The 15,404-nt window shown below is 38.7% G+C and overlaps 2 protein-coding genes across 2 annotated transcripts in view; one reads left to right on the top strand and one right to left on the bottom strand.

Annotated features, from left to right (window-relative positions):
- C14H7orf50 (chromosome 14 C7orf50 homolog) overlaps window positions 1-15,404 on the top strand; it is a 122,305-nt gene that overhangs the window by 21,995 nt on the left and 84,906 nt on the right. The window lies entirely within an intron of this gene.
- Window positions 659-10,604, bottom strand: LOC131584748 (uncharacterized). Its single transcript, XM_058850164.1, has 2 exons — window positions 10,288-10,604; window positions 659-4,386 (listed from the first exon to the last, which is right to left on the bottom strand). Exon 2 carries the CDS (start codon window positions 4,333-4,335, stop codon window positions 3,319-3,321), a length of 1,017 nt encoding a protein of 338 aa, XP_058706147.1. The 5' UTR covers window positions 4,336-4,386; window positions 10,288-10,604; the 3' UTR covers window positions 659-3,318.

Raw genomic sequence — 15,404 nt, 5'->3', positions numbered from 1 at the left:
AGAAATTCAAGCTTTAACTTCAGCAGCCTGATCATTTCTCTTCTTCTACTGAACAAAGTGGTTTTTTCAAATGCCGAGCAAAGTTGTGGAAAGCTACAAATATTATCAAGACAGAAGTAAAATATTCTTCTTTGAACTTTCCAGTATATCCCTTCAGTTAATTTTGACAGCCTGCCTATAAAAATACATGCTGTATTTCTTCTGGAACATACTGTTCACAACTGGGTGAAGCCTGGGAGAAGTAAGGGTTCAACCGAGCTGCTGCTTGCATAAGGGAAAAAAAATCTCAGAGCATGGAGATTTTATTTTGTTCTTGAAAATATTCTTTAGAATATTAATTATTTAAAAATTATTACTTTTAATCTTAGCTAAAGCTGCTTTTTCTCCCATATCAGACTACATTAGAAGGATTTTGGGAAGCTGCTTGTGTTCCTTCCCTGTTGCACATGAGGGTGTTTGCTCTCATATTCTAGCTGGATGCAAGTAGATTTTCTCTAGAACCACATGATCATTGTCCTGAACTTTAATGTAAGCTCTGACTTTTTCAATAATAATTCTGTGAAAACATTTCTGTGTTGCTAAAATTTATACTCATAACTATTTGAGTTACTGTTTTGCATTTTTCAACCTCTTCCCTCCTTTTTACCTTTGTTTTCTCATATTCACTTGCAAAGTCTTTTCATTGTACAGAGAGATTTCTTCATGGCAATATAACCAGCCATCCAGAAAAAACTCGGTTTTTTTTCACAAGGATGGGGAGGAGATCACAGTACATGTACTCCTATCTCACAGATGACAGCCAGCAGCTTTACCCAGGGATGTTCACAGACTCACACACAGTTGTTCAGTGTGACAAGGTGTACTTACTCTCAGATCCTACATCTGCCAGTAGGTCCCTACAGGTTTTTATTGTCTGTGAAACTTGGGTATGGCTGTGCTCTAGCTGTGTTCTCTGCTGAGAGTATCATGAAGCACTTTCCTGCCCTGCTCAGCCTTGTGGCTCCTCACGGGTGTGTTACTGGCATTCACTCACCATCAGACCATTTTCCAGGTCCCAGCCAACTTTTACTGGCTCCATTTTCTTTTAGGCACCTTTCAAAGTAACTCAGGACTCAGAAACAACACAATATTTATTCTTTCATCCTTAAATATAAAATGTATGGAAGCTGTAAATAAAGTAGAATCATTTGCACATAATTCCCATACTACAAAATACCCTCCTTAATCCACAGTGCAGCTGAAACTTGGACTTTCTGAGCTGGGATAAACAGCTTGCATCTTCTGACATATTCTTTCACTCAGTCTGTCAGCTTTTTCACTGATGTACAGCTCTTACAACTCATCTCTTCAGACTTCTTTCTGCATGGCTGATCTTTGGTCTGTGTTGTTTAATCTCCCTCTTCTCAGGTGCAAAACAAAACCTGATGCCATCTGAGAATTCTTTTCACAAGTACAAAATTGGCTCTTGTGTTCAAAGAGATGATTCTTATCTATGTACTTCCTTTCTGACCACGTTCTATAATGATCTGTTTATATGTAGAGTTCTTTAATTATCCATCTGTTCATGCTGGCAGCAGAACAAAATTGAGCAGGGGAACAGGCTGACACAATGTAATGCAGACATCTTACCAGCTGATTTTTACATCTTGCGGAAATGTTGGTCCTTACAGTCATAGTGGGATTACACATTGCCCTTTATTTGCATGTGATACAGTCATGGTCCATACGTTTCAGGATTTGGATGTCCAAGGCCAGATCAGTATCTCTAGATACTTGATCTATATTCTATATGATTGTCATTCTTCCATTTCTGCACTTGGCTGTTGTCTTGTGAAAGATGTTCATCTTGATCAATCCATTCCTGCTTTTCCATCTTAGGCAGCCCATGCTGATTTACACCAGCTCCCCACACAAATCTGCACCCCATCAGGAAGATCTTTCAAAGGATATAATTGCAAAAAAACCCTCTCAGTTCCTTTAGCACCCGGGTTTCATACAAAGGCACAGATTTAATCATCAAAATAGCTTTTCTCGGAACTCTTCAAGTTACTTCCTCATCACAGTGCTGTATTTTTATAACTTTGCTATCTAAGACTACGTCCTTATCCAAGTTTTAATACAATTTTGTGCTTTTCCTGTTTCCGTGTTCTCCACCTTTCTAAGAGGATGAAGCTGAAGCAAACGCCTAATGTGGCTCCTGGCCAGATTTGGTGGCAGTAACAATGCTCAAAGCAAGCATTTGCAGCTCTGCACCTCCATCTCAGCCTGCATCAGCTACTGATCCTGCAGGGCTTCATCCAAACTCCTGCACCACAGCTGTTTTATTCTAATTCACATTTTTTTCCCTCTTTTTGCACCATTTGCCCATCAACTCTCATCTAAATGTACAACGCTTCTGTCTTGTTTCCAGCGGAGCCTTGATTCCAGTTAGGAACTGGGGCTTGGTTTTTGTTTGCCTTCTTAAAAATACACCTCAGTTCTTCTGTTCTGGGCTGGCTTTTCTCTGTTTTTCAGTTAGTGTATTACTGAATGTGACTCTTCCAATGACTTCTTACTTCTGAATGAACTCATCAGGAATGGCTTAAATCAATAATTGTGTAAGTCTAAATGCAAAGTGGAAGCTGAGAGTACATTAACAAAAGGCTTTCATTCTTGCACAAAGTTTTAATTAGCCATCCTGTTGATCTTTCCAGTTCAGTGCCTCACAAAGGACCCAAAGCTTTTCTTTATGGACCCGCCTTTCCATTAATTTGATTTCTTTTTTTTTCTTTCTTTTTTTTTGTATAGGAATTCAGACAGAAACTTCACTGCTGCTGCCACTGGAATTATGTATACCAGTTATATACTGGTGTTATAGAAATAAGTCGTTTGAAGGGTAAGAAGTCAAAGGAGGAAGCACACCTGAGAAAATGCTCTGACTGTGGATTTTGACCTTTTTTCACTGTTGCTTTCTGCCACATTTTTGTTTGCAGCTCTGCTAGGGCATTGATATTATTACAGAAGCACAGCTCTATGGCAACAGTACTAATCTTTCTATGTGACTTAAAAGAAATGCTTGCAGTAAACCAGATGATTTGAATATATATGTATATATGAAAAAAACCCCAAACAGCCCCAGACCCTGGAAGGTTTCTCACAGATCACTGTAAGTACTAGAACTGACCATCTGTTTTCTTCCAGTGCTGCTGGCTGTAAGATAGGCCAGGCTTGGGTTCTAAAGAAGGAACAATTGCCCTTTTTTTGAGGAAGTAAAAAACCAAACCAAAACCCACAAGCTAAAAAGCGAAATGGATTGACAGTTGTCTAGAAGAGCAGGTATTACTGAGACCCACTTTGATGGGTCGTGGCTGTCTCTGCTATTTCAAGGTGATTGTTGGCACGGGTTTTCCTTCGGCACTTCTGCATGACTTTAAGTACTTCATCCTTGCACGGTTTATGAAAACAAAGTATAACTACCAAACTAGCACAGCTCTCACAGAACAACACTATTTCTGCAATGTTCATCACAAGCTCGTTCTTTGTAGTTCCAATGCTCCTCTGTAGTTTCAGGGTTGTCCTGAAGAGAATCATGACGTTATAAAACAGGCGGCAAATAAATATTGTCACGCTGATCACATACACAGCGAGGTGAGCATGGATGTGCTGCTGCAAGGCTGGAGCTCCAGCAGGTGCTTCTTTAGCCCACAGAACAGTAAAACAGAGGATCTGGAGTAATGATGGGATCCCAAACCCAAAGGTGAATTTAACAATCTCATATTCAGGCCATGCAAATAACGGATCCAACTGGCAGTGTGCTTTCAGCTGATAATTGTCAGTGCCAACCAGCACTGCCTCTGTCAGAGACAAACAGAAGGTGTATGTGAGTACAAGCCCAGCACACAGGATGGGTCTTTGGGTGGCTTTGCAGAGAGCAGTCCATGGTGGAAATCTCTCCAGTAATAGTGTGAGGAGTGTCAAAATGAAAACATACTGAGAATTGAAATAACCCAAGTTGAAGAAAAATGACAGTACGCTACAGGCAAGGTGGGTTGTTGTTAAATAGTCAGGTCTAGTGATGACAGTAAAGGATAAAAAAATCATTATGATATTGCTGATGGTGAAGTGTAGCAGGAGTAAGTCCAAGCTTGCTCTTTTGTTCTGCAAATGATTCTTTATGAAAATGATCATAATACATATGCTGGCTATTAATCCTGTGGGTACAAAAAAGGCAATGTAACAGTGCATAAGTCTGGATATGATGTTTTGAGAAGCTATGACAGCTTCGATTTCTTCTGGGGAGGTGAAAGGCTGGCTTTTGCTTGGGTAGCTGATCCACGTCATGTTGTGAGAAGTCATCTTTCTCTCCACACTGTGCTTATTTCCTGCTCAGTGATGTTTGAAGCTGAACTGGAAAAGGAAGGTGAAACAAGTTTTAAAGTACAGTTTTAATGCCTGTTTTTGCAATGAATATATTATGTGCAGTCAGGCGTATGAACCATTTGTTCAGAATAAATGCAGTAATTTCTTGGTGGATTTTACACTCCTGTGTTATTACCCAAGTTAGCTTGAAATTATTTTTAACCAGAGAAATCTGCCCTTTTATTTTTCATGTGGTTTCTGCTCTTACCACTGCCCCCTTTCCCTCGCTTGCTGCAGCTCAGCTTTGTGGGCAGCCAGGATCCAGCACTCTGCTGTTGCCTGTGGAATAGATGGAACACTGGCTGTTCAGTGGGTGAGGAAGGAGCTGGCACTGTTTGGGTGGAGCTGCTTTTCCTCCCCATCTCGCCAAAAAAGGCCAAGGCGGTTTGCAGGGCAATCCAGTGTGTGGGCAGCAGCTGCAGCCACAAAAAGCTCCTCTGTCCTGTCACAAGGGTGGGAATTTTGTATCATTTGAGCCCAGCTGCAGTCTCACACCACATACTGAAGAAAATGCAAAGATAATCACAATATGAGGCACGAGCCACATTCCTTTCTTTGTTTTAGTTTTGCTTCCTTTCTGTTCTGAAGAAAAGCCTTTCATAACTGCAGTCTGTACTGAGGAGCCCGTCTAAAATTAATGAGTGTGTTTAAGAACTGTTATGAACAAACTGCTTTTATACTAAAACATCCTTATACATTAATAACACTATCATTTCTTAGATGTAGCTGTTGCGTAAAACAGCAAAAAATAATGCTTTTCTGCATGCTGAACTTTGAGAAAACGGTTACTGGTGCATTATAAACCTGTTGATAAAGTTTTAGCAAGGACCATTTATTACAGCTGCATTATAAATTCCTGGAAATAGGGAATTTTGAGAGTAATATGGATAGGCTGTTAGCTATAATGACTCTGTGATATGTTGATATAATGATTTTGTTACTGTATAAATGCTTGGAGGCTCCTTTTTTTTCAGACAGAAAGCTTTTATGAGAACATAATATGTACTCATGAAAAACTGTAATGGATATGGATATATACATTTTCCAGACCACCTAAAAGCTTAATTAGCTTAATTTCTAAGAGGAAGTTTCTGTGCACCTTGTACTGATTGATGCAGAAAATAATACTTTTTTTAGTTGCAAAGAATAAATATACTTAAACATGAGATAATGAACCCACTATTCCTAATTAATTTGGAACGTCTGATTAAAGATGTTGCTCAGCCCTGGAAAAAGGTTAAACAAATAGGCTTTTTTACAGAGTAGAGTGTTTTCTGAGAAAAAAGATCTTCTTTATTCACAAAGATTCCAATTTTGGGTTAGACTGTGATGTTTTTACTTTGTTCTGTTTTACCTAAAGCTGGTCTGAACAAGCAGGCAAAGACAGGACCATGGAGTTCTCCTTACAGAAGTTTCTATAAGTCACAGTTGGCAAGAAGCTGCATACTTAGTTGTACATAATGCCTTTTCCATAAGGGGATTCTAGTGATGTTAACTCTTAAAATGAAAGTAATGTTAAATTGGTGAAAATTCATAGAGATGCATTAATGTTTTTAAGCAGTGCTCATTATAGATAAGTCAGTGTCTTAATACTGTTTGACAGTTAATTTATGGTTGTTACCTCTGACACTACTTCACATTTCTGATATTTCTAATCTCTCCTCAAAATTAGAATTCTAATACTGGTTTTAATTAGAAAAGTTGACTTATCAAAGTGGCTTTGATTAAATGTGTATATAATCTTACATAATTATAATTTCATTTATAGAAAAGCAGGGAGTTATGTTTTGATTCGGCAGTGTTCTTTGTCCCTTTTTAAAGACAGAGTTTCTTCCTTTGTAAAGAAGGTTATTTTCAGGAAGGACTGATGCACACAGGGAAGATGTTTTGTGTTACAGGTGGTCTTGCAGGAGGGAAAATTGGCTGGTCAGACTGTTCCAGCCTCTGAGCTGGGGTGCACCATGTAGGAAAGAACTGATGGGCAAAACGTGCAGAAGTGTCTGAAGCAAGTTAAGAGTCAATATAATTTTGAAGCTTAAAAGTAATTTATTAAATATGAGCAATTCTTGTGTGTGAAACTTTAACTTCTACAATTCATTTCTGAAATACTTGGGAGGAATCTCAAGAATGAAGGAAACTGTAAGTCAAATTTTGATCTTTTGTTAGAAGAGGGATTTGAAACTTAATCTGGTGAAGGATTGTGTCCAACAGAAACTCTGTTATCATCCCATACTGTGGATTCAAGGTTAGGAAAGATTTACATTTAGAGCTGTTCTACCAGAGCCTACACTGTTACCTGCAAAGTCCTGATTTCCATCAGGACTTTTGCAGGGCTGAATGGAAGAATTCAGTTCTGGTACTCTGAGCATCTCCGTTATCTTCTCAACAGCTTTTATGGGCCAACTAACTGTGCTCACTGTCCTTGCAAAGAATCTTAGAATAATTTAGCAACATTTAATTTTTCTGGTAATATCATTGCACAGGAAACAAAGAATGTAGTTTGGGGTTTCACAGGAAATCATATGGAAACCTTATATCAAATTACAGGGGCAAAAAAAGATGCCAAAACCTGAATAAATTTGCTCAGGACCTGGCCTTGGTACTGATACTGGGTTAAATGATGAACATAGCAATGTATTTTTAATTTTATTTAAATACTCTTTGGGTATTTAAGACAAAGTAAGGCTTAATGCAGCATATTCCAGTAACTGCAGCTTACTGTGCAAGCAAGTGCATCATCTTGGTTCTGTTCCTGTGCCCACCTGCTTGCACACTGTGTTGTGTTATTGATAACCCAGTGTCAAACAGAGGCTAAGGATGTGTTTTGTTCTCATTTGGTGCCAAGATGGATGCTTGAAACAGTTTCAGTTGTAACCACAGACATGAACATTATTGTTAAATAATTAACATTGATGCTTCCTCTCCATTGAAACACTGTTATTCTCACCTAAGTGTATGTCTTTTAAATTACCTCATCTGAGGAAGGATTTAAACTAAACAAAAAGAATCTCTTCAGCCTAGAATCAACATGCTCACTTCAGGGAAACAACAGTGCAACCATATATTTATAATTATAATCAGTGTAAATATTAGAATTCTGAGCTAGGGAAAAATGTTTAGGTGTGCTGCTTTAAAGGGAATCACCGTAGGATTCCCACACAAACAAAATTTTACCAAAAGAGCAAACTGTTTGCAGCTTTTCTGTGGCTAGTCAGTGTGAATATAATTCTTGTTTGAATTCAATAAAGTGTTTATTACAGAAGAAGAAATATCTCCTAGCAGTTTGTAGCCAATTCTGAAATATTTTTAGTTTTTCAAGTAAGATTAAAGTCAATGCTGTAGTTATTAACTTTCCCCCTTAAATTATTCCTAGAAGCTTAAAAGAATCACAGTGATAATGTCAGGGACTCTTTTCATATTTGGTTCTGGTGTCTCACTGTAAAAAAGAGCAAATGGCAATTTGGGGCTGAGATTGTGGTAGGAAAGGCTCGTGTGCAGGGGGTGCCATCAGACATGGCCAGTTCTTCCTCCAAGCTGGAACACATGTGCATTCTCTCCAAAAGGGTCTCACCTGCCTGTATATTTCTGACCTTCTGGCAATCTTAATTTTTTTTTTTTTCTTTTTTAGTACTTTGTCTCTTCATAATTATTTTGGTGAAATTTGAGGATGCATAGCACTTTCCAAGAAGCCAAAAAAGATACAAGTTGTGTCCAAGATGCATTGTTAACCACCTCATGAAGTGGCTGCATTAGGGTTTTCAAGCTGGGGTTATAAATCCAGCCCAGAACAGCCTGAGTTCCTTGCAGCCCCTGCAGTTGATGGATTGGGAACAGTCCCAGATGGCACAACCTCTCTGTACATTTGTTTACATCACAGTGACTAGCTGTAGAGATTCCTGTAAGGTGCTCATCTTTCATGTAAAGCAGCTCTTAGAAATTCTCTTTCCACTTTTAAAACATTCCCAAAGCATCAAGTTCATGCTTAGAATAACGATGGGATGAAGGAGCTCACAACTTCTGCTATAATAGTATTGATGTTTGCAAATTTTTACAGACTTCTGGTAGTACTAATTTAATTTAATTTAAAATAAAAATATATGTTCCATGAGAGCAGCAGAGGGTGACTTATTTCTCACGTGATGTCTTATTGCAGAATATTCCTACAGTTGGCCGCATGGTTTTTTTTCAAAATACTTAGCGTTTCCATCATAAAAAAAAATAGGGAATTTATTATGTCATTTTCCTCTGCTATGAGAAGACCTGGTGTTCCCTCAGATCTTGTCTGGTTCTTGGATTTACTGCAGGGACATTCTTTTATTTTTTTTTTTCCAAATGCACGTAATGTTTATGCTCTGCTGTGGTGTGGGTGGAGGGGCTGACAACAGCACACAACTCCTCTCCTCTTTTAGTGGAATCTGTCAGCTTACACTGCAAACACCTCCAGACCTGAATTTTTTTTTTTTTTTTTCTCTTACAACATCCTGTGACATAAACTGACTTTTTTATTTCCATTTAGTCACGGTAACTATGGCAGAAGCCAGGTCTATTTCTGTTTGTTTTATGATTAGTTACTGAAGGAAATTTGCAATATGCTACTTGGTGTGTCTTTGTTCCAGTATTTTGTCCCATTATCTCAGGTCCCCCTTACTTTAATTTACCATCAATCACATCACAAATCCTTCCTTAACTTCATGTGGCCTCACTTTTTTCTTGGATTTTTTTTCCTCTTTCTATCCCTGTTTCCTCCCTATAATTCAGCAGTTAAAGCAAATATGTTTGATTTTCACTTTCTGAAGCACGGTGGATACATTCCCCTTCACTTCCAACACAGTGAGCACAGTGTTCAGAAAGCAGTTTAAAAATAGCAAGTTGTGAAAGGACTTTCAGTGCTGAGGGGACCTAGTCCCTAAAATTCCATTGGCTTTGAGTTCCCCGTCCCCACTTTAATGTTTAACTTTTGTAAAAGGGGAGCTTGGTTCCAAGGAGTCTTGTGTTTATTTAAAGTCTAGAAGGAAGAGCTCCTAAACCAGGGGAGTTTCTCCCTTGGCAGCCAGAACTCTTCCTCTGTAAAAGGTTTGGTAGGGCAGTCTTTCTGCATTCTGTCACCAGCCTTTGGAAGGAAAATATCCTTTCATCCAGTCAGAAAGCAATACCCACTGCTTGTGAAACTCTGCTCTTGGTGGGGCTGTCCTGCATCGACTTAAGAGAACACGTGATCTGTGGGGAGAAGATCTCCTTTCTGATCACACTACATCTGCTGAGTTAAAAAATGGGGGGAGGCATGCAGTATATGAGACTAAAATGTGAAATACTATATTCATCTTTCTTGTAAGAGCTCAATTCCTACTCTTGGGCAAGTATTTGAAGTTGTAAGGACTTAAGAACTCGTACCCTTAACTTGTTGAAAAGTAGCAGTTCCTGAGAAACTGAAAGCTTTTGTTTTTACTTTTCTAGAATGTAAAGGAACTAACAGTAACTTAAACATAATCCCCGAACTGCATCACCAATGTTTCCTGCCCTATACAATGCCTGTAGTGGGGTTATCTGACAGTGTCCATCCTTTAAAAGACTGGTTTTAGGCAATGGTTGGAGTTGTTTGTCCACACCACTGAACAGTATTTCATCATCCACCTCCCATTGGTTCAACGGGAGTGAAGTACTTACTGGAAAAGTCTTCACATTTTCTCTACTTAATGCCCAGCTTCATCACAAATTTCAGTCATACATTTCTACTTTCTGAGGACCTTTCCCAGATACAGTATTTTACTTTGTGTAGTTCAAACATTGCTAAAAAAGGGAAAACTAAAAACTTTTAATTACAACCTTAGCTTCACTATTTGAGCCTCTTGAATAAAACATTGCATATTCAAAGTAATATAAAACACTTACCTTTTCAAGGAATTGTTCCACAGAAACAACAGGCTGAGCCTTTCACTGAGAAATGTCAGATGAAATTATTGTTTGGAGCTTATAGCCCTTTCTATTTCTGTAGAAAGCAGAGTGTGTATATTACAATAACTTCTTCAGCTGCTGTACATCACAGTGAAAAATCCAGGCGCTTGCTGACTAAAAACCATGCAGTTCTGTAAGGGAAACAGGAACTTGGCTGAAGTCATTCAAACCATACACGTTGCATGTTTAGCAAACCTATGGTTTCATCATCATGTGACTTTAAAGTTCAGATTCTCCTCTGCAATGAGATATTTTAGAACAGAAAAGTAGTGTTTGTCTCTGCCATTTCTAAGTGTGTGAGGCCATCCAGTGGATTTTTTTTTCCTGTTCATGAAGTAATCCTACGCTCACTGGCCAGCCTTTGCAATTACATTTTTTCCCAGTGCGCTGTTTGAAGTGCTAGAGGTCTAGAAAAGGAAAAGCCTGCGGAATAAATACCACACCACACCCTTTGCTTAATACAACAAAAACTCAACACAAAGCAGGGCATGTCAGACCATTAAGATCCCTGCATTAAAATAGGTGTGCCTCTGTTTTTCCAAGGGTCCTGGCTCTTGGGGTACTCCTGTTATTGTATAAATGCAAATAATTATTTTTCCAGATGCTCTGCAATGGCCATGAGGTGTTAAAAGACCAGACTTGGAGTATGAAGGAGGTTTTGGGTCTGGCTCAGCATCAGTCAGTGACTGTTGAATAGTGTTCTTAAAACCTCAGATATAAATAAGCAAGAAAGGGTTGGCTCATGATTTTTTTTTAGTGCAGCCCATCTGTCTGGGGTGTATCAGTAACATCATGTTTTCTTACACTGGCTCATGGGGAAGGGCATTTCTGTTGTAATCTTTCAGTAACCTGCAGTGGCTTTTGTGGGTTGAGAGGGTAGTTTGTGACCAGTGTGGCATCACTCTGTTTTCATGACTTGCCACTTGTTGAATTTAGAGGCTCACTGAAAACCACACGGGAACTGCCAAAACGCTTTAAAGAAATGAAATAAGACAAATGTGTATGAGTCTAAATTTCAAAATCAGAATTGTGGATTACCTGGAGAAGATATTTTAGCACTCAGTCTACATTTTCATCTGATGGTTGGCACTACAGCTCGAAATAATCCCTTGAGATTAGAGGTATGCTGGATGGAGGGTCTTGGGTTGCAGCAGTAGCTCAGAAACATTTCAATTCTCAGGTTGAAGGTTCACTTTCTTTGTGAAGTAACTGTCCTCCAGAGCAGTTCTTCAGTAGTTCAGGGGCTCTGTGAAATGTGGTTTCCAATGAGTTTTATTCAGAATACCATAATTCACACAGAGCCTTTGATCATCATATGTAGCAGTTTGTTGGTCTGGGTAGGTTGTTCATTGTTTCCCTTTTATTTACAGTAATTCCTCCAAACTGTTACAGAAAACCTTGGACAATGTGGCAGTGTAGTGCAGCTGTTTTGTATGTAGCATTTCCCCGTGAGCTGTACCGTAATCAGGCTCATTCTGTTGCCATTAAATTCTTACAATTAAGAATGGTAAAGAAAAAATATGCATTGTCATTACATGCAAATCAGATGATTCTTTTATTTTTCTATTAGTTTTTCAGTAAAGATGCATATTTCAAGTGTCACCTTATTCTTTCTAGGACTGAGGGCTATGCAGAGAGCACACCAGACTATGTAGGCATAGTGAAATGATTGTTTTTGGAATTACAGAAAAATTTCAGGAAGGTTTGGTCATCAGCTTAACTTTTCAGCTTCCAGAATGGATCACTTGTGCACTCGAGGCAATGCTGAACAGTTGCAACATGGTTTTGTTGCTGTACTTTCCACTGAAGTGCTTTGAATAGGCCCATTATTGATAACCTTGGGCCCTGCTGGAGATGGGGGGATACTAAAATTATTTCTTGTCTGAGAACCAGGAGCAAACTGCTGTAGTCTCCTTGGATTTGCCTTGGGTGGGTGTACACAAGGATATCAGACTGTGCCCTTGGTGTTTATTAGCAAAAGTAGAGAGGCAAATCAATGAGTGCACCAATTTAAGGAATATTCAAGCCACTCTTTCCAAAGGTTTTGGTGACTGTGAGTTAATGAGGGAGCAAGGAGTGACTCCCGTGCAGAGAGATAAGCCCTGACACAGCAGTGCTGAGGCCACATTTCCTGTTACTCAGTAACCTCTGCTCTGACAATGCATGGGCTGGGTAAGCAGAGCTCCGGGGGAACTTATCTGCTGAGGATAAAATTGTATAAATAGAACTGGAAAAGTAAAAAGAGAGAAGCTATTTCTTACACCTCCCATCTTTAAAAAGTAATCGAAGAGAAAGCTTCCATCTTTAAAATGCATTCACCTTTACAGATATCAGTTCATACTTTGTCTGGAAACTGTATTAAACTTCATTATTCAGTGGTATTTAGGGAGCAAGAACATGTTTCCTACTTGGAATCAGGTGCAAGTAACACAACCCAATTTCAGAATTGTACACAGCTTGAGAGACTCACTCATCAGAAAGCATCACATTTTACAGGTGGAGAAACTTGGCTACTGAGAAATTTATTCTTCCAAGGAGATGGAATAAATTGAAAGCCAGAGGAGAAATAGAGGTTAGAAAATGAGAGTTTCCCAACTCTGTATTCTTTATTCTGTGTAGACTTTGCTGATTTCCATCTTGATAGCTACAATTCTGCCTCATCTACAGAAACAAAAGAATTTTTGAGGTATGTTAAGAACTCCCAGGTGGAGTTTTGGCAGCAGCTTGCTGTGCTGTTACTGTCATAGTTAATGTGTTAGTGAAAGAAAAGTAAAATATTGCTGTTGTGTGACCAGCTGCATCTTTCCTTAGAAAAAACAATAAACCAGTTTGTTTAATTTGCTTAAATGATCACAGGGTACAAGTCATATGAAAATAGTGGCAAGCAGACTAGTGTTCAGCTGTAGAAAGGTTTCAAAAGGTCCAGAAAATGGTTAAATGATTGTGTTTGGGATGATGCATAATGCCATAATTATTTTTATTAGTGATTTAGGAATTTATGTTTTTTTGGTGAAATTTCTTAGCATGTATTGATTTACTTGCTGTCAGTGGAAAAGGTTGATGTGTGGTAATGATGTTCTGGATAGGATGGAGACAGGAAAGGTGAAGTTACAGAAGTGAAATAGTTGTGAGGTGCTGTGGCAATATTTGGGGATTGGCTGATAACATGTACAGCCACTAACAACCTATAGTGTGCTGTGGTGGGCAAAACTCAGGTTTATTTTTGAACACAACTGTTCATCTGGCAAAATAAATATCTCCAGTACTGAGTGACAGATGTTGCTATAAAGAAAGCAGATGTGAATGACATTTTTTTTTTACCAACACCAGTAATTTCTGTTAATTGACCCATATTACTGATGTGTTTAGCAGAGTACACATCCCTAACATTAGGTTTAATTTGAAGTGAAGACTCTTTCTCTCATATTCGTGTGTGCCAGATGAGAGGAACTTCTCCATCTTGCCTCAGAAACACTGTTGAATCCTTCTGGCTTGTGAGATGCTGCAACCCTGGAGATTTCAGTCTTTTTATTTTCTGACTTCAGGTAGATCCATCCTGTAAAGTATTATGGAGATGGTGATCCTGTCTTGCTCATTTTCCTTCGAACAATCCTGATCGGTTGTTCAGCAAAGAGCTGCAACGCTCAGTTGAGCATTAGAGCTTGTGTTTGCTTGGTGCTGCACCAAACAGCCACAGCTGAGGAAGGATCCTGGAGACCAGAGGCTGCAGCAACCTCTGAGTCCAGTTAGTCCAAGGACTGGACTGGATTCTCTGGGGTAGTGATTATTGCTGGGGAGCTAATCCTGCGTGAGGAGCCCAAAGGTTATTTTCAGACCACACTGTTGTCTTCTTCTCTCAGTTAATGTATCTTTTCTTGCCCTTTGGATGTAATGTTGTTAAGAAAACCATCCCTGTGTAAAATGATAGGATTGTTTTTGAATATTAAATGACTGTTATTGCCTTTACCCCAGTGTATTATGATGAAAAGCAGTTGCTTTGTTACTGGAATTTTGAATCGTACAATACACTGCAATTTAGTTTCAAAGATGTTTTTCATCAACTGCCATGTATTTCCACCTTAATTTTTCCTCTATTGTTGTTGTGTAAGAAAAAAAATAACTTGAATGTGGGATATAAGCCACTGTGTGAGTCAAAGATTGCTTTGACTCTATTCAGCTGAGCTTAAATATTGGAAGCTTTTCTTTGTGGCATTTTAAGACATTAAAGGCATTTATATTAACACAATACCTCAAATTTCCCGGGCGAAAAAAACAACAAAAACAATTTTTGAGAGGAGTATCTGTTCTAGGGCTCTTGTTACATTGATGCACAGTTGCCAGTCACATTGTAAAACCGTTCTTGTGAAAGGTCTTGCTGTTAATTTTATATATGTTTAGTCTTGACAGCAAGCAGATGTGTGTCCTTGATTAAACCATTGTAGAACATAAGGCCTTTGACATTAAAAAGGACATCCCTCCTCCAAAAAACCCAAACCCACCAAACCCCAGAACATGAGGGAAGTTATACAGAGAACCAAGAATTTCTAGTTGGAAGACAGTTAAAGGAATTTTGTTTATGGATTTGTTTTAGAACAAAAAAAAACTCACATGGCTTTATTGTATATTCCCTGCTTGTTTGGTTTAGGAAGGGTTTTTTAAATGTGTGTTTAAAAATGGAATTCTGATGCTTATGCTTATAAATAAGGCACATGGAGCTATGTGAAATTGTAAAATTTGATAGTCTTACTCTCTCTGCTTGGATGGGGTTAAGAAGCCCAGGCTGGCAATGTTTATCCATAAGCACTGGTTATTAATGATTACCTGCACCTCCGAGGCTGCTTCTAAATCAACATTTCTTCCTTTTTCCCTAGAACAGCCAAGCTCCATGCTGTGTGATTGCTGCCTTCACATCTCAGGGTTCCTTGCCTGTGGTTCACTGTTAGTGGTTTTGTTGTTGGCTTGTTTGAGCACTGATTGTAATGTTAGTTATTTTATAAACAGTATTTTATTATTACTACTATCCAGTAATGTTTCTATCAATCACAAAATAAATT

Source organism: Poecile atricapillus, chromosome 14 (assembly GCF_030490865.1).
Source record: "Poecile atricapillus isolate bPoeAtr1 chromosome 14, bPoeAtr1.hap1, whole genome shotgun sequence".
Lineage (NCBI taxonomy): Eukaryota > Metazoa > Chordata > Aves > Passeriformes > Paridae > Poecile > Poecile atricapillus.
The sequence above is the reverse complement of the archived record's forward strand: the minus strand, read 5'-3'. Positions and strand labels throughout refer to the sequence as shown.

Coding starts and splice junctions, on each gene's coding strand:
- LOC131584748 (XM_058850164.1), bottom strand. CDS start 4,335: ATGACTTCTCACAACATGACGTGGATCAGCTACCCAAGCAAAAGCCAG.